Genomic DNA, 24,004 nt, shown 5'->3' on the forward strand with positions numbered 1-24,004 from the left:
TTCAATGTAGTCCTTCTTACTTATTTTTGCTTTTGTTGCCTTTGCTTTTGGTGTCTAATCCATAAAATTATTGGCAAGACCAGTGTCTCAAGGAGCTTTCATTCTTATGCAAGTGGCTATCAAGTTTTCCCAGCACTGTTTTGAAGAGATTATCTTTTCCCCATTGTCTGTTCTTGGCTTATTTGTTGAAAATTAGTTGACCTCATATGTATGGGTTAATTTCTAGGCTCTGCATTCTGTTCCATTGATCTATGTGTCTGTTTTTATGCCAATTCCATACAGTTTTGATTACTCTAGTTTGAAATCAGGAAGTGTGATGCCTCTAGCTTTGTTCTTCTTTATCAAGATTGCTGTGGTTATTTGGGGTCTTTTGTGGTTCCATACAAATTTTAGGATTGTTTTTTCTATTTCTGTGAAAAATGCCATTGAAATTTTGATAGTGATTGCATTGTATCTGTAGCTTTCTTCGGGTGGTATGAACATTTAAACAATACTGATTCTTCCTATCCGTGAACACGGGATATCTTTCCATTTGTTTGTGTCTCCTTCAATTTCTTTCATTAGTATCTTTTAGTTTTCAATGTACAGATCTTTCACCTCCTTGGTTAAATTTATTCCTAGGTTTTTTTTTTTGATATAATTATAAATGGGATTGTTTTCTTAATTTCTCTTTCTGATAGTTCATTGTTGGTGTATAGAAATGCAACTGATTTTTGTTGATTTTGTATCCTGCAACTTTACTAATTTTGTTTATTAGTTCTAACAGTTTTTTGGTGGAGTCTTTAGGGTTTTCTATATATAGTGTCATGTCATCTTCAAATGGAGACATTTTTACTTCTTCCTGTCCAATTTGGATGCCTTTTCTTTCTTTTTCTTTCCAAATAGCTGTGCTGGGACTTTTAGGACTGTGTTGAATAAAAGTGGTAAGAGGGGCATCCTTGTCTTGTTCCTGATCTTAGAGGAAAAACTTTTAGCTTTTCACCATTGAGTATGATGTTAGATGTGGGCTTGTCATATATGGCCTTTATTATGTTGTGGTATGTCCCACCTATACCCAGTTTTTTGAGAGGTTTTATAATGGTAGGTAGTTGAATTTTATCAAATGCTTTTTCTGCGTATATTGAGATGATCATATGATTTTCATCCTTCATTTTGTTAATGTGGCGTATTACATTTATGGATTTGCTAAGTTGAACCATCCCTGCATCCCAGGAATAAATCCCACTTGATTATGGTGTGTGATCCTTTTAATGTATTTTTTTAAATTTTTAATTTTATATTAGAGTATAGTTGATTCACAATGTTGTGTTAGTTTCAGGTGTACAGCAAAGTGACTTAATTATACATATTCATATATCTATTCTTTTTCAAATTCTTTCCCATGTAGGTTATTACAGAGTATTGAGTAGAGTTCCCTGTGCTGTACAGTAGGTTCTTGTTGATTGTCTGTTTTACATTTAGTAGCGAGCATATGCCAATCCCAACCTTCCAATTCACACCCTCCCCCGACCTTTCCCCCTAATGTATTGTTGAATTGATTTGCTAATGTTGTATTGAGGATTTTCCAACTATGTTCATTAGGGATATTGGCCTGTGATTTTCTTTTCTTGTAGTGTTCTTGTCTGGCTTAGGTATCAGGGTAATGCTGGCCTCTTGTACAATGAGAAATGAATTTGGAAGAGTTCCCTCCTCTTCTGTTTTTGGAAGAATTTGAGAAGGTTTGGTATGAATTCTTTAAATTTTTGGTGGAATTTGTCAGTGAAGCAGTTTGGTCCTGGACTTTTGTTTGTTGGGAGGTTTTTGATTACTGATTCAATCTCCTAATAGTAATTGGTCTGTTCAGATTTCTTGTATCTTCATGATTTATTCTTGGTAGGCTCTGTGTTTCTAGGAATTTATCAATTTCTTCTAGGTTATCCAATTTGTTGGCATATAATTATTCATACTGTCTCTTATGACCCTTTGTGTGATATCAGTTATAATAGCTCCTCTTTCATTTAAAATTTTATATATTTCAGTCCTCTTCTTGGTAAGTCTAGCTAAAGATTTGTCTATTTTGTTTATCTTTTAAAAAAGGAAACTCGTTGATCTTTTCTGTTGTCTTGTTAGTATCTATCTCATTTATTTCCTTCCTTCTACTAACTTTGGGCTAATTTGTTCTTCTTTTTCTAGTTCCTTGAGGTGCAAAGTTAGATTTGCTTATTTGAGATATTCGTTTTTTCTTAATGTAGGCAGTATTACCATAAACTTCCCTCTTAGAACTGCTTTTGCTGCATCCCATAAGTTTTGGTGTGTTGTATTTCCATTTTTGTGTGTCTCAAGATATTTTTTGATTTCCCTTTTGAATTCTTCTTTGACCCATTGGTTGTTTGAGAGCATGTTGTTTAATCTCCACATATTTGTGAATTTTCCAGTTTTCTTCTTGTAATTGATTTCTAGTTTCATACCATTGCTATGAGAAAAGATGTTTGATATGATTTCAGTCTTCTTAAATTTATTAAGACTTGTTTTGCGGTTTAACATATGACCTATCCTGGAGAATGTTCCTTGAGTTCTTGAGAAAATGTATATACTCTGCTGCTGTTGCCTGAAATGTTGTACAGGTCTGTTAATCCATCTGGTCTAATGTGTAGTTTAAGTCAAGTGTCGCCTCATGATTTTCTGCCTGGATGACTTATCCATTGTTGAAAACTGGCTATTGAAGTCCCCTACAGTCATTGGATTGCTGTCTATTTCTCTCTTCAGCTCTCTTAATATTTTCGATAGTATTTAGGTGTTCTGTCTTTTGAGGTTTTAATTGAGCATGTTATATGACTCCATTTTCTCAGCATAGCAGTTATACTTGCTCTTTTTTGCTTTTTTAATTGGTTTCCATACAGTTTTCAATGTGTATTTACAGCTGTTCCGAGTCTGTTTTCATCTAACACTCTTAGGTTTCATGGTTAGTGTGAGCACTTTAGGATAACAGGGTAATCCTGATTTCTCCCTCCTGTCCCTTGTATCATCATTTTCATTCATTTTATTATATATAAGTATAGATATACATATGTACATAAGCATACATGGTTAAATACTGTGTTGCTATTATTTTGGACAAGATGTTAAATTGATTAAGAATAGGAAAAATAAAAGTTTTAGTTTTATCTTCATTTATTTCTGTTTCAGTGATTTTCTTTATGCAGATCCGTGTTTCTGATCTACAGGCAGACCTCAGAGATATTGCAGGTTCAGTTCCAGACCACCGCAATAAAGCAAGTTGCACGAATTTTTTGGTTTCCCAGTGCATATAAAAGTTTTGGTTACACTATGCTGTAGTCTGTTAGGTGTGCAGTAGCATTATGTCTAAAACAGCAATGTACATACCTTAATTAAAATATACTTTATTGCTAAAAAATGCTAACCATCATCTGAGCCTTCAGTGAGTTCTAATCTTTTTGCAATAGTAACATCAAAGATGTTAATCACAGATTACCATAACAAATACAATAATAATGAAAAAGTTTGAAATGTTGTGAGAATTACCAAAATGTGACACACAGACACAAAGTGAGCAAAGGCTTTTGGAAAATGGTGCCGATAGGGTTGCTCGATGCAAGGTTGCCACAGCCTTCAATTTGTAAAAAGTACGGTATCTGTGAAGCACAATAAAATGAGATATGCCTGTATATCATTTTCCTTCTTTCTAAAGAACTTCTTTTAACATTTCTTGCAAAGCAGGTCTACTGGCAACAAGTTCCCTCTATTTTGTTTGTCTGAGAAAGTCTTTATTTCTCCTTCACTTCTGAAGGATAATTTCACAGGGTGCAGAATTCTAGGTTGGTGGGGTTTTTTCTCTCAACACTTTAAATATTTCACTCCACTCTCTTCTTGCTTGCATGGTTTCTGAGAATTCAGATGAGATTTTATCTTTGTTCCCCAGTAGGTAGGTGTCTTTTCTCCCCAGCTTCTTTCAGGATTTTTTCTTTATCTTTTGAGTGTCTGTAGTTTGAAAATGACATGCCTAGTTTTACTTTTTTTTTTTTTCCCCACATTTATCTTGCTTGGTGTGCTCTGCACTCCTGGATCTGTGGGTTGGTGTTTGACATTAATTTGGGGAAATTCTGTCATTAGTTTTTCAACTACTTCTTCTGATCCCACCTCTCATTCTTCTCCTGGTACTTCCGTTTTGTGTCTACTATACCTTTTGTTGTCCTACAGCCCTTGAATATGTTGTTGTATTTTTTAGCCTGTTTTCTGTGCTTTTCAGCTTTGGAGGTTTCTGTTGTCATTTCCTCAAGCTTGGAGACTTGTTGCTCAGCTATGTCCTAACTAATGAGCCCATTGAAGACATCCTTCGTTTCTGTTACATTGTTTTTCATCTTGAGCATTTTTTTTTTTGGTTCTTTTCAAGAATTTTCCTTTCTCTGCTTACATTGCCCATCTGTTCCTGCATGCTGTCTGCTTTATCCATTAGAGCCCTGAGCATATGAATCATAGCTGTTAAATTCCCAGCCTGATAATTACAGCATCCCTGCTGTGTCTGAGTCTGGTTCTAAGCCTTGCTGTGTGTCTTATACTGTTAGTATGTCTTGTGGTTTTCTCCTGATAGCCAGGCTTGATGACTGGATAAAGGTTCAGTGCAAACAGGCCTGTAGTGATGTGGTGGTGAGATGTGGGTCGGGGAGTGTTCTGTAGTCCTTCTGGGGTCTCAGTGTTCAGTGAGCCTGGGCCTCTGCACTGTGAACTTCACAGGTGCTTCTCAGTTTCTTTTCCTCTTTTAGGTGGGACAGGATGGCTGGAGGGGGCTCAAGTTGGATATTTCTCGTTCTCCAGCTGGTTAGGTTCTGTTAACTAGTTTTCCTGAGTGCAGACCCTGTTAAGAAGAACAGAATACTCTGGTGTATTTCAAATGCTTCCTTTCGAACTTGTCAGAAGCACGAGGGGGCTTTTCTCTGACGTTTACTGTGGGGACCCCTGTGACTGAGCCCATCTGGAGCTTTGACTCTCAGGCTTGTCCACAGTGGGCCCCAGCAACTTGTCAACCACAGTTCATGTTTCCTCCCCTGGCAAGTTGTGATTCTCTGTACAATCCTCCTCGACTTATGATGGGGCTGCATCCCGACACACCCATCATAAGTTGAAAATATCAAAGTCCAAAATGCAGGGACTTCCCTGGTGGCGCAGTGGTTAAGAATCCGCCTGCCAATGCAGGGGACACGAGTTTGAGCCCTGGTCCGGGAAGATCCCACATGCCGCAGAGCAGCTAAGCCTGTGAGCCACAACTACTGAGCCTGTGCTCTAGAGCCCACGTGCCACAACTACCGAAGCCCGCACGCCTAGAGCCTGTGCTCCGCAACAAGAGAAGCCACCACAATGAGAAGCCTGTGCACCGCAACGAAGAGTAGCCCCCACTCGCTGCAACTAGAGAAAGCCCGCGTGCAGCAACGAAGACCCAACACAGTCAAAAATAAATAAATAAATTTATAAACAAAAAACTTCAAAATGCACATAACACACCTAAGTTCCTGAACATCACAGCTGAGCCTTGCCTGCCTTAAATGTGCTCAGAGCACTCACATGAGCCTACAGTTGGGCAAAATCATAACCAAAGCCCATTTGATAATAAAGCGTTGACTGTCTCATGTAATTGACTCAGTACTGTACTGGAAGTGTCGTTCACCCTAGCATCATGGCTGACAGGGCTGTGGCTTGTGTGGCTCATGCGTTGCACTGTGTATCGCTAGCTGGGAAAAGATCAAAATTCAAAATCTGAGGCATAGTTTTTACTGAATTCCTATTGCACCGTTGTAAAGTTGAACCATCATAAGTAGGGGACCGTCTGTATTAGTCTCTCAATTTCTCCTATTTGGGGGCAGCAGTTTGCTCCGTGACCTCATTTCTCTTACGGATCTAGGAAGAGTTCTTGATGTTTCAGTTTGTTCAGCTTTTAGGACAGAATGGCAACTTCCCCCTAAGAGCAGGAGTGATGCAGGGAGGGCCGCTCCACCACTTCTACTCCATATTGTACTGGGAAACCTAACCAGTGCAAAACGGAGAGAAAGGCACACAGAACGAAGACAAAGAAATAAACCATCCCTTTCTCAAACAGCATGATTGTCTTTGTAGAAAATCCCAAGGAATCTCCAAAAACTTTCCTAGACTAGTAGGCAAGTTTAAGAAGATCACAAAGTCAACATACAAAAACCAGTCATATTTTTATATAAATACTAACACTGTACAATACTATTTACAGTAGCTCCAAAATGATGAAATCTGACAAAACGTACAAGATCTGTATGCTGAAAACTACGTGATGCCGGTAGATACACATTGTTCATGGGCTGGAAGACAACCTTCTAAGGATGTCTCTTCTCCCCAGATTAATCTGTAGATTTAATACGATTCCAGTAAAAATCTAAGCAGGAGTTTTTGTAGATAAGTTCATTGTAAAATTTATGTGGAATGTAAACAAACTAGAATAGCTGATACAATTTTTAAAAGAACAAAATTGGAAGACTTATAGTACCTGACTTTAAAACTTAGTATAAAGCTCTGGTAGTCAAGACTGTGAAACTAGTGAAACGATAGACACGTAAGTCGATGGAACAGAATAGACAGTGTATTCCTACAAATATGGTCAACTGATTCTTAACAGAGGGGCAAAGTTAATTTAATGGAGAAAAGATAGTCTTTTCACCTAATTATATTGGAACAGTTGGCCATCCATGTGCAAAAAAAAAAAAGAACTTCATCTTTAAGCCTCATACCTCATACTAAACAATGAACTCAAAATTGATTACAGATCTAATTGCTTAGAACATAAAACTATAAAACTCTCAGAAGAAATCACAGGAGAAAGTGTTCCTGGGTTAGTTAAAGGGTTTTTAGGTGTGACTCTAAAAGCATAATCCATTAAAGAAAAAGTTGATAAATTGGACTTCGTCAAAAGTAAAAATGTCTGTCCTGTAAAAGAGTGTTAAGAGAATGAAAAGACAGGCTAAGGTTAGGAGAAAATATTTGCAAATCACATATCCAGTGTGTATCCTGAATATACAAAGAATTCTCAAAATTCAACACTCCCGAGGGGCACCTAGGGGCGCTGGGCCGCTCTTGACTTCGGTGCAACGTGACCTCTGTGGCACTCCTGCTTTGATGTTCCACTTTTTTTTTTCTTTGTTAAATAAACATCAACATTTTATTCAAAATTAGGCCAGGAAATTGACATAGTCAAATATAATCTAGGAACAGTTACTTTTTTTTTTTAACATCTTTATTGGACTATAATTGCTTTAGAATGGTGTGTTGGATGCTGCTGTGTAACAAAGTGAATCAGCTATATGTGTACGTATATCCCCACATCCCCTCCCTCTTGCATCTCCCTCCCACCCTCCCTATCCCACCCCTCTAGGTGGTCACAAAGCACCGAGCTGATCTCCCTGTGTCATGCAGCTGCTTCCCACTAGCTATCTATTTTACGTTTGGTAGCGTATATATGTCCATGCCACTCTCTCACTTTGTCCCAGCTTACCCTTCCCCCTCCCCGTGTCCTCAAGTCCATACCCTATCTCTGTGTCTTTATTCCTGTCCTGCTCCTAGGTTCATCAGAACCTTTTTTTTCTTTTTTTAGATTCCATACATATGTGTTAGGATACGGTATTTGTTTTTCTCTTTCTGACTGACTTCATTCTGTATGGCAGACTCTAGGTGCATCCACCTCACTACAAATAACTCAGTTTCGTTTCTTTTTATGGCTGAGTAATATTCCATTGTATATATGTGCCACATCTTCTTTCTCCATTCATCTGTTGATGGACACTTAGGTTGCTTCCATGTCCTGGCTATTGTAAATAGTGCTGCAGTGAACATTGTGGTACATGACTCTTTGAATTATGGTTTTCTCAGGGTATATGCCCAGTAGTGGGATTGTTGGGTCATATGGTAGTTCTATTTTTAGTCTTTTAAGGAACCTCCATACTGTTCTCCATAGTGGCTGTATCAATTTACATTCCCACCAACAGTTCAAGAGGGTTCCCTTTTCTCCACACCCTCTCAAGCATTTATTTTTTGTAGATTTTTTGACGACTGGTGTGAGGTGATACCTCATTGTAGTTTTGATTTGCATTTCTCTAATGATTAGTGATGTTGAGCATCTTTTCATGTGTTTGTTGGCAGTCTGTATATCTTCTTTGGATAAATGTCTATTTAGTTCTGCCCATTTTTGGATTGGGTTGTTTGTTTTTTTGATATTGAGCTGCATGAGCTGCTTGTATATTTTAGAGATTAATCCTTTGTCAGTTGCTTCATTTGCAAATATTTTCTCCCATTCTGAGGGTTGTCTTTTGGTCTTATTTATGGTTTCCTTTGCTGTGCAAAAGCTTTGAAGTTTCATTAGGTCCCATTTGTTTATTTTTGTTTTCATTTCCATTTCTCTAGGAGGTGGGTCAAAAAGGATCTTGCTCTGATTTATGTCACAGAGTGTTCTGCCTATGTTTTCCTCTAAGAGTTTTATACTGTCTAGCTTTGCATTTAGGTCTTTAATCCATTTTGAGTTTATTTCTGGGTGTGGTGTTAGGAAGTGTTCTAATTTCATCCTTTTCCATGTAGCTGTCCAGTTTTCCCAGCACCACTTTTGAAGAGGCTGTCTTTTCTCCATTGTATAATCTTGCCTCCTTTATCAAAGATAAGGTGACATGTGTGCGGCTTTATCTTTGGGCTTTCTATATCCTGTTCCATTGATCTATATTTCTGTTTTTATGCCAGTACCATACTGTCTTGATTACTGTAGCTTTGTAGTTTAGTCTGAAGTCTGGGAGCCTCATTCCTCCAGCTCTGTTTTTCTTTCTGAAGATTGTTTTGGCTATTTGGAGTCTTTTGTGTTTCCATACAAATTGTGCAATTTTTTGTTCTAGTTCTGTGAAAAATGCCATTGGTAGTTTGATAGGGATTGCATTGAATCTGTAGATTGCTTTGGGTGGTACAGTCATTTTCACAATGTTGATTCTTCCAATCCAAGAACATGGTATATCTCTCCATCTGTTTGTATCATCTTTAATTTCTTTCATCAGTGTCTTATAGTTTTCTGCATACAGGTCGTTTGTCTCCTTAGGTAGGTTTATTCCTAGGTACTTTAATTTTTATGTTGCAGTAGTAAATCGAAGTGTTTCTTTAATTTCTCTTTCAGATTTTTCATCATTAGTGTATAGGAATGCAGGAGATTTCTGTGCATTAATTTTGTATCCTGCTACTCTACGAAATTCATTAATTAGCTCTAGTAGTTTTCTGGTAGCATCTTTAGGATTCTCTATGTATAGTATCATGTCATCTGCAAACAGTGACAGTTCTTCTTTTCTGCTTTGGATTCCTTTTATTTATTTTTCTTCTCTGATTGCTGTGGTTAAAACTTCCAAAACTATGTTGAATAATAGTGGTGAGAGTGGGCAACCTTGTCTTGTTCCTGATCTTAGAGGAAATGGTTTGAGTTTTTCACCATTGAGAATGATGTTGACTATGGGTTTGTCATATATGGCCTTTATTATGTTAAGGTAGGTTCCTTGTATGCCTACTTTCTGGAGAGTTTTTATCATAAATGGGTGTTGAATTTTGTCAGAAGCTTTTTCTGCATCTATTGAGATTATCATATGGTTTTTATCCTTCAATTTGCTAATATTGTTTATCACATTGATTGATTTGCATATATTGAAGAATCCTTGCATTCCTGGGATAAACCCCACTTGATCATGGTGTATGATCCTTTTAATTGTGCTGTTGGATTCTGTTTGCTAGTATTTTGTTGAGGATTTTTGCATCTGTGTTCATCAGAGATATTGGCTGTAGTTTTCTTTTTTGTGATATCGTTGTTTGGTTTTGGTATCAGGGTGATGGTGGCCTCGTAGAATGAGTTTGGGAGTGTTCCTCCCTCTGCTATATTTTGGAAGAGTTTGAGAAGGATGGGTGTTAGCTCTTCTCTAAATGTTTGATAGAATTCGCCTGTGAAGCCATCTGGTCCTGGGCTTTTGTTTGTTGGAAGATTTTTAATCACAGTTTCAATTTCAGTGCTTGTGTTTCGTCTGTTTATATTTTCTGTTTCTTCCTGGTTCAGTCGTGGAAGGTTGTGCTTTTCTAAGAATTTGTCCATTTCTTCCAGGTTGTCCATTTTATTGGCATAGAGTTGCTTGTAGTAATCTCTCATGATCCTTTGTATTTCTGCAGTGTCAGTTGTTACTTCTCCTTTTTCATTTCTATTTCTGTTGATTTGAGTCTTCTCCCTTTTTTTCTTGGTGAGTCTGGCTAACGGTTTATCAATTCTGTTTATCTTTTCAAAGAACCAACTTTTAGTTTTATTGATCTTTGCTATAGTTTCCTTCATTTCTTTTTCATTTATTTTTGATCTGATCTTTATGATTTCTTTCCTTCTGCTAACTTTGGGGGTTTTGTGTTCTTTCTCTAATTGCTTTAGGTGTAAGGTTAGGTTGTTTGAGATTTTTCTTGTTTCTTGAGGTAGGATTGTATTGCTATAAACTTCCCTCTTAGAACTGCTTTTGCTGCATCCCATAGGTTTTGGGTCATTGTGTTTTCATTGTCATTTGTTTCTAGGTATTTTTTTATTTCCTCTTTGATCTTTTCAGTGATCTCTTGGTTATTTAGTAGTGTATTGTTTAGCCTCCATGTGTTCGTATTTTTTACAGATTTTTTTCCTGTAATTGATATCTAGTCTCATAGGTTGTGGTCAGAAAAGATACCTGATACAATTTCAATTTTATTAAATTTACCAGGGCTTGATTTGTGACCCAGGATATGATGTATCCTGGAGAATGTTCTATGAGCACTTGAGAAGAAAGTATTCTGTTTGTTTTTGGATGGAATATCGTATAAATATCAATTAAGTCCATCTTGTTTAATGTGTCATTTAAAGCTTGTGTTTCCTTATTTATTTTCATTTTGGATGATCTGTCTATTGGCGAAAGTGGGGTTTTAAAGTCCCGTAGTATTATTGTGTTACTGTCGATTTCCCCTTTTATGGGTGTTAGCATTTGCCTTATGTATTGAGGTGCTCCTGTGTTGGGTGCATATATATTTACAATTGTTATATCTTCTTCTTGGATTGATCCCTTGATCATTATGTAGTGTCCTTCTTTGTCTCTTGTAATAGTCTTTATTTTAAAATCTGTTTTGTCTGATATGAGAATTGCTACTCCAGCTTTCTTTTGATTTCCATTTGCATGGAGTATCTTTTTCCATCACCTGACTTTCAGTCTGTATGTGTCCCTAGGTCTGAAGTGGGTCTCTGTAGACAGCATACGTATGGGTCTTGTTTTGTATCCATTCAGCCAGTCTATGTCTTTTTTTTTTTTTTCTTTTTTAAAAAATTTTATTGAAGTATAGTGGATTTACAATGTTATGCTAATTTCTGTTATACAGCAAAGTGATTCAATGATACATATATATATATATTCTTTTTTTTTTTCTTTCTTTTTTTTTTTTTTTAACATCTTTATTGGGGTATAATTGCTTTACAATGGTGTGTTAGTTTCTGCTTTATAACAAAGTGAATCAGTCATACATAAACATATGTTCCCATATGTCTTCCCTGTTGCGTCTCCCTCCCTCCCACCCTCCCCATCCCACCCCTCCAGGCTGTCACAAAGCACCGAGCCAATATCCCTGTGCCATGCGGCTGCTTCCCACTAGCTATCTACCTTACTGCGTTTGTTACTGTGTATATGCCCATGACTCTCTCTTGCCCTGTCACAGCTCACCCTTCCCCCTCCCCATAACCTCAAGTCCGTTCTCTAAGAGGTCTGCGTCTTTATTCCTGCTTTACCCCTAGGTTCTTCATGACATTTTTTTCTTAAATTCCATATATATGTGTTAGCATACGGTATTTGTCTTTTTCTTTCTGACTTACTTCACTCTGTATGACAGACTCTAGGTCTATCCACCTCATTACAAATAGCTCAATTTCGTTTCTTTTTATGGCTGAGTAATATTCCATTGTATATATGTGCCACATCTTCTTTATCCATTCATCCGATGACGGGCACTTAGGTTGTTTCCATCTCCGGGCTATTGTAAATAGAGCTGCAATGAACATTTTGGTACATGACTCTTTTTGAATTTTGGTTTTCTCAGGGTATATGCCCAGTAGTGGGATTGCTGGGTCATATGGTAGTTCTATTTGTAGTTTTTTAAGGAACCTCCATACTGTTCTCCATAGTGGCTGAACCAATTCACATTCCCACCAGCAGTGCAAGAGTGTTCCCTTTTCTCCACACCCTCTCCAGCATTTATTGTTTCTAGATTTTTTGATGATGGCCATTCTGACTGGTGTGAGATGATATCTCATTGTAGTTTTGATTTGCATTTCTGTAATGATTAATGATGTTGAGCATTCTTTCATGTGTTTGTTGGCAGTCTGTATATCTTCTTTGGAGAAATGTCTATTTAGGTCTTCTGCCCATTTTTGGATTGGGTTGTTTGTTTTCTTGTTATTGAGCTGCATGAGCTGCTTGTAAATTTTGGAGATTAATCCTTTGTCGGTTGCTTCATTTGCAAATATTTTCTCCCATTCTGAGGGTTGTCTTTTGGTCTTGTTTATGGTTTCCTTTGCTGTGCAAAAGCTTTGAAGTTTCATTAGGTCCCATTTGTTTATTTTTGTTTTTATTTCCATTACTCTAGGAGGTGGGTCAGAAAGGATCTTGCTTTGATTTATGTCATAGAGTGTTCTGCCTATGTTTTCCTCTAAGAGTTTGATAGTTTCTGGCCTTACATTTAGGTCTTTAATCCATTTTGAGCTTATTTTTGTGTATGGTGTTAGGGAGTGATCTAATCTCATACTTTTACATGTACCTGTCCAGTTTTCCCAGCACCACTTATTGAAGAGGCTGTCCTTTCTCCATTGTACATTACTGCCACCTTTATCAAAGATAAGGTGTCCATATGTGCATGGGTTTATCTCTGGGCTTTCTATCCTGTTCCATTGATCTATCTTTCTGTTTTTGTGCCAGTACCATACCGTCTTGATGACTGTAGCTTTGTAGTATAGTCTGAAGTCAGGGAGCCTGATTCCTCCAGTTCCTTCTTTCGTTCTCAAGATTGCTTTGGCTATTCGGGGTCTTTTGTGTTTCCATACAAATTGTGAAATTTTTTGTTCTAGTTCTGTGAAAAATGCCAGTGGTAGTTTGATAGGGATTGCATTGAATCTATAGATTGCTTTGGGTAGTAGAGTCATTTTCACAATGTTGATTCTTCCAATCCAAGATCATGGTATATCTCTCCATCTATTTATATCATCTTTAATTTCTTTCATCAGTGTCTTATAGTTTTCTGCATACAGGTCTTTTGTCTCCTTAGGTAGGTTTATTCCTAGATATTTTATTCTTTTTGTTGCAATGGTAAATGGGAGTGTTTTCTTGATTTCACTTTCAGATTTTTCATCATTAGTATATAGGAATGCCAGAGATTTCTGTGCATTAATTTTGTATCCTGCCACTTTACCAAATTCATTGATTAGCTCTAGTAGTTTTCTGGTAGCATCTTTAGGGTTCTCTATGTATAGGATCATGTCATCTGCAAACAGTGACAGCTTTACTTCTTCTTTTCCAATTTGGATTCCTTTTATTTCCTTTTCTTCTCTGATTGCTGTGGCTAAAACTTCCAAAACAATGTTGAATAATAGTGGTGAGAGTGGGCAACCTTGTCTTGTTCCTGATCTTAGTGGAAATGCTTTCAGTTTTTCACCATTGAGGATGATGTTTGCTGTGGGCTTGTCATATATGGCCTTTATTATGTTGAGGAAAGTTCCCTCTATGCCTACTTTCTGCAGGGTTTTTATCATAAATGGGTGTTGAATTTTGTCAAAAGCTTTCTCTGCATCTATTGAGATGATCATATGGTTTTTCTCCTTCAATTTGTTAATATGGTTTATCACATTGATAGATTTGTGTATATTGAAGAATCCTTGCATTCCTGGAATAAACCCCACTTGATCATGGTGTATGATCCTTTTAATGTGCTGTTGGATTCTGTTTGCTAGTATTTTGTTGAGGATTTTTGCATCTATGTTCATCAGTGATATTGGCCTGTAGTTTTCTTTCTTTGTGACATCCTTGTCTGGTTTTGGTATCAAGGTGATGGTGGCCTCGTAGAAGGAGTTAGGGAGTGGTCCTCCCTCTGCTATATTTTGGAAGAGTTTGAGAAGGATAGATGTTAGCTCTTCTCTAAATGTTTGATAGAATTCGCCTGTGAAGCCATCTGGTCCTGGGCTTTTGTTTGTTGGAAGATTTTTAATCACAGTTTCAATTTCAGTGCTTGTGATTGGTCTGTTCATATTTTCTATTTCTTCCTGATTCAGTCTTGGCAGGTTGTGCATTTCTAAGAATTTGTCCATTTCTTCCAGATTGTCCATTTTATTGGCATAGAGTTGCTTGTAGTAATCTCTCATGATCTCTTTTATCTCTGCAGTGTCAGTTGTTACCTCTCCTTTTTCATTTCTAATTCTATTGATTTGAGTCTTCTCCCTTTTTTTCTTGATGAGTCTGGCTAGTGGTTTATCTATTTTGTTTATCTTCTCAAAGAACCAGCTTTTAGTTTTATTGATCTTTGCTATTGTTTCCTTCATTTCTTTTTCATTTATTTCTGATCTGATTTTTATGATTTCTTTCCTTCTGCTAGCTTTGGGGTTTTTTTGTTCTTCTTTCTCTAATTGCTTGAGGTGCAAGGTTAGGTTGTTTATTCGAGATGTTTCCTGCTTCTTAAGGTGGGCTTGTATTGCTATAAACTTCCCCCTTAGAACTGCTTTTGCTGCATCCCACAGGTTTTGGGTCGTTGTGTCTCCATTGTCATTTGTTTCTAGGTATTTTTTGATTTCCTCTTTGATTTCTTCAGTTATCTCTTCATTATTAAGTAGTGTATTGTTTAGCCTCCATGTGTTTGTATTTTTTACAGATCTTTTCCTGTAATTGATATCTAGTCTCATGGCGTTGTGGTCAGAAAAGATACTTGATACAATTTCAATTTTCTTAAATTTACCAAGGCTTGATTTGTGACCTAAGATATGATCTATCCTGGAGAATGTTCCATGAGCACTTGAGAAAAATGTGTATTCTGTTGTTTTTGGATGGAATGTCCTATAAATATCAATTAAGTCCATCTTGTTTAATGTATCATTTAAAGCTTGTGTTTCCTTATTTATTTTCATTTTGGATGATCTGTCCATTGGTGAAAGTGGGGTGTTAAAGTCCCCTACTATGAATGTGTTACTGTCGATTTCCCCTTTTATGGCTGTTAGTATTTGCCTTATGTATTGAGGTGCTCCTATGTTGGGTGCATAAATATTTACAATTGTTATATCTTCTTCTTGGATCGATCCCTTGATCATTATGTAGTGTCCTTCTTTGTCTCTTTTAATAGTCCTTATTTTAAAGTCTATTTTGTCTGATATGAGAATTGCTACTCCAGCTTTCTTTTGGCTTCCATTTGCATGGAGTATCTTTTTCCATCCCCTTACTTTCAGTCTGTATGTGTCTCTAGGTCTGAAGTGGGTCTCTGTAGACAGCATACCTATGGGTCTTGTTTTGTATCCATTCAGCCAGTCTATGTCTTTTGATTGGAGCATTTAATCCATTCACGTGTAAGGTAATTATCGATATGTATGTTCCTATTACCATTTTCTTAATTGTTTTGGGTTTGTTTTTGTAGGTTTTTTCCTCCTCTTGTGTCTCCTGTCTGGAGTAGTTCCTTTAGCATTTGTTGTAAAGCTGGTTTGGTGGTGCTGAATTCTCTTAACTTTTGCTTATCTGTAAAGGTTTTAATTTCTCCATTGAATCTGAATGAGATCCTTGCTGGGTAGAGTAACCTTGGTTGTAGGTTTTTCCCTTTCATCACTTTAAGTATGTCCTGCCACTCCCTTCTGGCTTGCAGAGTTTCTGCTGAAAAATCATCTGTTAACCTTATGGGGATTCCCTTGTATGTTCTTTGTTGCTGTTCCCTTGCTGCTTTTAGTATTTTTTTCTTTGTATTTAATTTTTGATAGTTTGATTAGTTTGTGTCTCGGCATGTGTCTCTTTGGGTTTATCCTGTATGGTACTCTCTGCACTTCCTGGACTTGATTGACTATTTCCTTTCCCATGTTAGCGAAGTTTTTGACTATAATCTCTTCAAATATTTTCTCAGACCCTTTCTTTTTCTCTTCTTCTTCTGGGACCCCTATAATTCAAATGTTGGTGCATTTAATGTTGTCCCAGAGGTCTCTGAGACTGTCCTCAATTCTTTTCATTCTTTTTTCTTTATTCTGCTCCCTGGAGGTTATTTCCACCCTTTTATCTTCCAGGTCACTTATCCGTTCTTCTGCCTCAGTTATTCTGTTATTAATTCCTTCTAGGGTATTTTTAATTTGAGTAGTTGTGTTATTCATCACTGTTTGTTTGCTCTTTAATTCTTCTAGATCCTTGTTAAATGTTTCTTGTATTTTCTCCATTCTGTTTCTGAGATTTTGGATCATCTTTACTATCATTACTCTGAATTCTTTGTCCGGTAGGTTGCGTATTTCGTCTTCATTTATTTGGTCTTGTAGGTTTTTACCTTGCTCCTTTGTCTGTAACATATTTTTTTGTCGTTATATATATATTTTTTGATGGGTGGTGCTGTATTCCTGTCTTACTGGTTGTTTGGCCTGAGATGTCCAGCAGTGGAGTTGGCAGGCAGTTGGATAGAGCTGGGTCTTGGTGCTGAGACGAAGACCTCCTGGAGGCCTGGCTCCAATTGATATTCCCTGGGGTCTGAGGTTCTCTGTTAGTCCAGTGGTTTGGACTCCAAGCTCCCACCACGGGAGCTCGGGCCTGACCTCCAGCCTGGGAACCAGGATCCTGCAAGCTTCATGGCACATTAAAAAAAAAAAAAAAAAAAAAAGAAGAAATAAAGAAAAAAAGGAGCAGTACAATATCAAAGAATGAAAAACAAAATAAAATTAGAAAGATAAAAAATATATTAGGAAAAATAAAACTATAATTGAAACAACTGCAACAAGGTAAAATAAAACCACAGCAGAAAAAAGAAAAAAAAAGGGGGGGGGGAGCAACAAGCCAGGAGGAGAGATCACTAACGAAGTATAAAGAATAAAATAAAATTAGAAAAATAAAAGGTTTATTAGGAAAAACAAAAATCTAAAAGAATCAATGACAGTGAATCAACAAGGTAAAATGGAACCCCAATCTAAAAGAGGACAAAAGAAAAAGAAAAAAAAAAAAAAAAAAAAGCCTTGGCTATGAGGGCGGAGTTCTGGTGAAGGTGGAATAGGCAGGGGCGGGGTTTAGGGTGGGGCGGGACCTAGGTGGGTGGGGGGTGACATTTGAGCGTGGGGTGGGGCCTCTGCTTAGGGTGGAAGGGGAGAGGCAGCACGTGGAATGGAGGGCGTCTGGAGTGTGGAGCTAAGGAGTTTGGAGGTAGGGCCCTGAGTGGGGGTGTGTGGGTGGGGTTTAGACCCAGCGCATTGGGGCAGGTCTCAGAGGGGGTCTTCGAATGTAGGGGTGTGGCTTGGGCTCTGCACAGCAGGAGGGAGGCTGGGAGGGCAGAGGATCAGGCTGGGCTTCTGGGGGCCCGAGTGGGCAGGGGAGACCTGGCCACGCTCCCTTTTGATCCTTTGCCCTCCCAACGGTCCCCCAATTTCCCCTTTCGGGTGTGGGATCCCTTCCCCTCCCCCAGGCGCCCCTTAGGGGAGCCAATCCTGTCCCACCTCTGCTTCTCCTTCCCCCTCACTCCCCCCACTTCCTGCTGGTCGTTGAGGGTTCCTCCCGTCCCCTTAGGTGTCCATGGGTCCCCACCGGTGCCTGGTAGGTGCCCTAGTTGTGTGGAGACGCAAATTCCGAGTCCTCCTAGTACGCCATCTTGACTCCGCCCCCGGTGTTCCACGTTTTTAAGAAGTGACTTCAGCCAACTTAAAGGGTGGTGAGAATCCTGAGGATACCCCAGACCAGGTTGATATTGTTGGAGAGTTAACACCCTGAAACACTTGAGGGCTTTAGGAACGTGGGGACAGCTGACTGCTGAGTGAGTGGGGTGGGCGAGAGGCTGATTTCCCGCCCATTAGCCACGCCCAGTTCCGAGCTCCACGCGGCTCGATGGGGCTTAAACCCAGGCTGTGACTGGACTCGGTGACCACTGCCGTGTGGGCGCAAGAGAAGCCCTCCCCTGGGCTGGGCAGCTCAGCCCGTTCTGTGCCTCTGGAGGTGACAGACGTGAAGACCCCAGAATCTGAGCAGCGAGGGGGCTGCACAGACACGGTGTCTCCTGTGCGTCTCCCTCCCTGCAGTTTGAGTTCATGATCGAGTCCATCCTCTATGCCCGGGACGCGTGGCTGAAGGAGGACGGGGTCATCTGGCCGACCACGGCCGCGCTGCACCTGGTGCCCTGCAGCGCCGACAGGGACTACCGCAGCAAGGTGCTCTTCTGGGACAACGCCTACGAGTTCGACCTCAGTGCCCTCAAGTGAGTGTCACCGGGCGCTCCCGGGCTGCGGGAGCATGCGGGGCGGGCTGCAGGTCTCAGAGCTTTCACCGTGCTGAGCTCAGTTTGCTCACGTGACTAAGAAGTTTGCACGTTGCCTTACAGGTCTTTAAACCAACAAATGTGATGGGAAATTGAAGTGTCCCATTTATAAGACCCCAAATATAATGGGAAAAATAAAGTCATGTTTATAAATGCGTGGGCTGTTAAAACAAATGGATGTTCCCACTAAGAGCCGTAACTTTTTAACAGGAGTCAGAAAATGTGTTAGTGAAGGCATCGCTGGCATTTGGCAAAGAAAGCGGTGCTCCACAAAAGTTCATTTCCTCGTGTGTAACATACGTCAGGCTTGTGGTAGAGCTTCAGGTTTTAACATAAAACAGTCTTCTCTCAAGGCCTTCATGGTTGTCACATCGCCTCCTCTGAGAAGGATAGTGACACGTGTCGGCTGCGTCCCCTCCGAGGTGCCGTGGGACGTGGGCAGGAGAGACCCAGCAGCAGCCCTGGAATTAGGGAAGGGCCCCTTTGTCAGAGGCAGAAAGAAGCTTCTGTTCAATGAGCCTGGACACCTGCTAAGTGTCCAGCTGGGGAGTTGGCAGCAAGATGGGGGCCTCTGGGCCTTTTTGTTTTTTGTTAAAAAACTCAAAAAAAGAAAATGTATCAACATAAAGGTATGGAATCTTCCGTAGTCAATGTACTCTCAACCCAAATCCCAAAGGGGATGGAGAGGAAGGGTCTCCAACAGAATCGTTCCGTGGTTCATGTAGGACTAATGTGTGGGAAGGGCTGGGAAGGTTTGAAAAGAGCAGGGGGTGGGGGTGGGGTGTGGTTTCTCATGCTGCCCGAATTAACGCTCCGTAATGAAAGCGACAAGGAAAGATGGAGGAAGGTCTGAACACGGTCTGTGGTGTCCGGAAAAGGCGCACCGTGAACTGGAGGGTGGGGGGATAACGTGCTGAGGCCGCACGTTATCCGGGACACTGGTTGGCCCCTTGGAGGAGATGTCTGTTCTCCTCTCACACCATTCGTTAACATTTAATTTCCCGTGGATTCCGTGTTCTCTGGGTGTGTGCTGAGACCCCGTGAGTAGGACACTGAGGGTCCCCGGAGGGCTAGCCGTCTCAGCCCCGCCTCTCGCCCGGTGAGTTAGAATTCCTGCTGACGCAGAGGAGGCGTGATAGCCTGAGAGGTGGGTAAATGATATTGAGCAAAATTACTTTGACTTTTCCCCAGATCTTTAGCAATTAAGGAGTTTTTTTCGAAGCCCAAGTATAACCACATTTTGAAACCAGAAGACTGTCTCTCTGAGCCATGCACCATATTACAGCTGGACATGAGAACCGTGCAGATCGCCGACCTCGAGGTGAGAAGAGGTGACCCTTCCTTCCTGTTCAAATAAACAAGTTAAACTTGTTGCTATTGATTTTCCCACAGTCTTTTTTTTTTCCTATTCTGATTTTGTTTTTTGTATTTTTAGGTTATTTTCTTTATAGTTAACCTCTTTAACGTCTTCAGTTACTTTTACTTTTAGTAACTTCAGTTACTTTTATGTGTAATATTCTCAGCATCTTCAGATTCAAATAAATTATATGTTTCATCATGGAATTTGAATTAAATTTTTTTTCTAAGTTTTTTTAACTCCCATTGATGAGAAAATTCTTAAAATTCTTTTACTTACCCTCTGTGGCCACGAGGTGGCGTGTGTGGGCTCTGGACGACCCCATTATAAGGGCTGCTCTGAGGTGGAGGAAGCCCCTTCTGGAGCTTAGATGGGCAAAACCACGTGCAAACTGAACTTTTGAGGCTTTAGTTAGTTTGGGGATTGTAGAGACTCAGTCTGGAGCTTTATATTTGTACAAAGAATTGAGAAAAGGAAGTATTCCACCTGAATTTGGGGACAGAAAATTAGGCAGATGAGACCCAAATTGCTCAAAACCTTTTCTGATTATCTGCAGCCTTTGAGTTCAGGATGCAGGTTTTAACATTTACTTTCCCTAGGAGGAGATATGGTTTTTGATGTGTTCAGCTAAACTAGCAAGTTACAGATTTGTGGCATAACTACTGCAATAGACGGCGTGGCTTCCTGGGGCAGTGCTGTGGGATCCGGGACGGAGCCCCATGGAGGTGGGAGCTGCTTCCCGGTCCCCAGCGCCCTTTTCTGACTCATTTGCTTGAACACAGATGATGAAAGGTGAGCTGCACTTTGACATCAAGAAGGCAGGCACCCTCCACGGATTCACAGCCTGGTTCAGTGTCCGGTTCCAGAACCTAGAGGAGGATGAGCCACAGCTGGTGCTGAGCACGGGCCCGCTGCACCCGTGAGTGTGCCCCTCCTTCTCCTGGGGCAGCACACAAAGCCTGGCAGAGCCACGAGTTTCAAGATCTAGTAATATCGGGAGTGGGCCCAAATCTCTCCAGACGCGGTTGAGCCCTGGCCCAGGGGCGGGAGGGCTGGCGGTGAGTCCGGGTTGCCCCCCCTGGCATCGGGCTTCCTCGGGGCCGGGGTCAGGGGTCCCCGACACCCTGGATGGTCAGGCTCCACCTTCTCTCCGTGGCCCCAAACGCTGCTGCAGCTCTTCACCATCTGACACAGAAACAGCCCACAGGGTTCCAGGGGCTTTTACTCCGACTTCTGGGGAAGGCAGATGTTTCCCGAGATGCATCTTCTGAGCAGTAAGGTTTCGAGGCTGCACGCTTGCTCCTGTGCGTGGGGAAGCGCACCTTGTCTGTCGTGCTGCCGGACACAGTGGCCCCTCGGGGGGGCGCCACCTTCATTCGGGGACTTCCGCTGTCCCTTTCAGGGACGGCCCCAATGCTCCCCTGCACCGTGTGATCGGCAGAAGTGAGCAAGGCCCAGGGAGGGGCGCAGACGCCTGAGTCAGACACCCCGCGGTCTTGGGGCCCAGGGGTCCTCAGCGTCCTTTGTGGAAGTCGAGCAGGAGAGCGAGCTGCCTGGCCAGAGCCTCCTTCCAGGGCCCGCAGGAGAGGGGCCTCAGGGGCCCCCACGAACTGTGTGTGCCCGGCGTTTCCCACCTGAGCGTCTGCGTGGGGTCATCCATACACAGGTGGCATGGGGACGGGATGGGGGGCAGGGCGTGGGCCAGGGAGGGAGACCCCCATCATGGTGGCTGAGGGGGTGGCCCAGCGTCAGGGAGGATGTGACACGAAGGGGAGACACAGCAGAACCTCACTGTGGGGTGTGACCTGGGTCCTTTCAGGCGCTTGGGTGTGAGAGTCACAGGACTTACAGAATCCGGGGTGTCACTGCTCCCCCCAATGCTGCACTTGTTTGCTCACACTCAGCTGAACCTTCACAGGAATTATGACTTTTTTTGGACACGATTTCAGCAGCGTGTATCTCACTTTAACTGCAGAAACTAGAACCGTGGGCGTCAGCAGTTCAGAGAAGGTGGCTTTGGGTGGGCACTGCCGTGCCAGCTCGTGGAGGCTGGGTTGACCCCACGAGGGGCTGGGGACAGGCGGCCCCTGGGGACCTGGGTCTGGCCACGTGCCCCTGAGGCCTGGCCTCCTTGGCACCAGGGAGTCCGTGCAGCGTCCAGGAGGCCCCCCGGGTTGTGGGTCCACGCGGGTCCCATGAAGCCGTCTGATCACAGGGTGGGGGCATGGCAGTCCCGATGGGCTCCCTGAGGGGTGACACCACGCCCCTGTCTTGCAGCACCACCCACTGGAAGCAGGTGCTGTTCATGATGGACGAGCCCGTGTCCGTCCTCGCGGGAGACGTGGTCACAGGCTCAGTGGTGTTGCAGAGAAACCCCGTGTGGAGACGGCACATGTCTGTCACTCTGAGCTGGTCCGTCACTTCTAGACAAGACCCCGGGTCACAGAAAGTAAGATATTTAGCTGTGGAGTCACGGGCTATGGTGCCAGTCCGGGCAGCTGGTGGGTCTGTGGCGGTTGCAGTGGCAGATGCCTAATCCCACCCGGCGGACCCCGTGGCCAGAGCTGGGGCCGAGGGCCGGGCCATGGTGCAGCCTCGCTCCCCCCGCATGCCTTGCCGTGGGCAATGTGGACGTGCGGTGGAGTCGTGTTCTGGCCGTGGCAGCAGTTAGAGGGCTGAAGTGAGCATGTGGCCAGGCGGGGCCTTAGGGCTCACGGCTCACAGAGCCCACGGGAAATCCTCCTCTTCAGACTTAGGGTTAATGCAGGAGAGGGAAGAAAATAATCAAATGGTTTCCCTTTATTTTGTAGTACCTGTTTTGCGCTTTGCTTTATGCTGATTTACGTTAAAAAAGTTTAAATGTTTGTTGTTGAAAGTCTGCACCTGAATACCAGACTCTTGCCCACTGTTAAATTATTATTAGGAAATACTGTGTGTTAATCAAACTGAAATGATTTATCATCTGATTGGTTTGTTTCCTTTTTGTCTTTCTCAGGTTGGAGAGAAAGTCTTTCCCATCTGGAGATGACAGGTGCAGCTCTGTGCGGGATGCAGCATTGTGGAGGGACAGACGCGACTCAGTGGCGTCAGCCCTGGATGGGAACGCGTGTCCTGTGGAAGTTGCGGACTTGCACCAGGATGGGGTGGTAACACCCTTACCCGAGGGCGCGGGGCCGCGGGCCCTCCCCAGACGCGCCCATGCTCCTCGGGGTCCACACTCGCCATTGTCACTGTCCTGCCTATCCTTAGAACTGGGCTGTGTTTCCAGGTGTCCACCGGTGGGTAGTTGATGGCCCAGTGTCCCTCAGCCAGGTCTAGTTCTAAGCTCGTAGGACACTCTCGTCAACCCTGTGCTCCTGTGAAGGTGGCTGTTCGTGCGTCGTGTGTGTGTGTCCTTCCCGCCCTCGGCTCACCCACTCAGCTCGCGGGATGTGGGGTCACACAGAGCCTCGTGGGAGCCTGAGGTGCGATGCATGCGATGGGGCTCTGCATGGGGTAGTCCACTTGTAGAGACGTCTTCCAGATAAATTATGTGTCGGCACATAGTACATGCTCAATAAATATTTTTTAATAAATGAATGTTGGTGTATATCCTGGTTCTGTGCACATACATTATTTTGCAAAAGCACGGATCATACTGTGTGCATTGCTCTGTAACCTTTCTCATCTAATATTATGAAGAAACTTTCATGCCAGTAGGTACATGTCTGCATTTTTTGGTGTGTGTGGTTTTGATTTTTAGTTAACTTTTTATTGAAATATAAATTATATACACCAAACCGCGTAAGTCATGAGTATACAGATGGATGGAGTTTCACAAAGTGGGCACACGTGTAACCAGTGTTCAGGCCCAGACCCTCCAACACGCTGGAGGCCCCAAGTGCCCCTCCCACTCAGAACCACCCCCAAGGCTGATACCTGGCTTCTATGACCAGAGAAGACTTGAGCCTGGTTTCAAACATTGTGTGAATGGGCTTGTACACTGAATTTGCTGTAGACTGAAGGTTTGTGACCTCTCAAAATTTATGTGTTGAAAACTAATCCCTAATATGGTGGTGTTAGGAGATGGGGCCTTTGGGAGGTAATGAGGTCATGAAGGTGGAGCCCCAAGGATGGGATTAGTGTCCT

At 41.9% G+C, this 24,004-nt stretch overlaps 1 protein-coding gene across 1 annotated transcript in view; it reads left to right on the forward strand.

Moving 5' to 3' along the window:
* Positions 1-23,803, forward strand: part of PRMT2 (protein arginine methyltransferase 2) — a 43,374-nt gene extending 19,571 nt beyond the window's left edge. Inside the window, exons 7-11 of the mRNA XM_079921379.1 lie at positions 18,284-18,459; positions 19,711-19,840; positions 20,659-20,795; positions 22,154-22,325; positions 22,872-23,803. Of these exons, the coding sequence (XP_079777505.1) occupies positions 18,284-18,459; positions 19,711-19,840; positions 20,659-20,795; positions 22,154-22,325; positions 22,872-22,904 (648 nt within the window). The 3' untranslated portion in view covers positions 22,905-23,803. The remainder of the gene's footprint in view (positions 1-18,283; positions 18,460-19,710; positions 19,841-20,658; positions 20,796-22,153; positions 22,326-22,871) is intronic.
* The last annotated feature ends 201 nt before the right edge of the window (positions 23,804-24,004 follow it).

The sequence above is a fragment of the Stenella coeruleoalba genome (assembly GCF_951394435.1).
Source record: "Stenella coeruleoalba genome assembly, chromosome: 5".
NCBI lineage: Eukaryota > Metazoa > Chordata > Mammalia > Artiodactyla > Delphinidae > Stenella > Stenella coeruleoalba.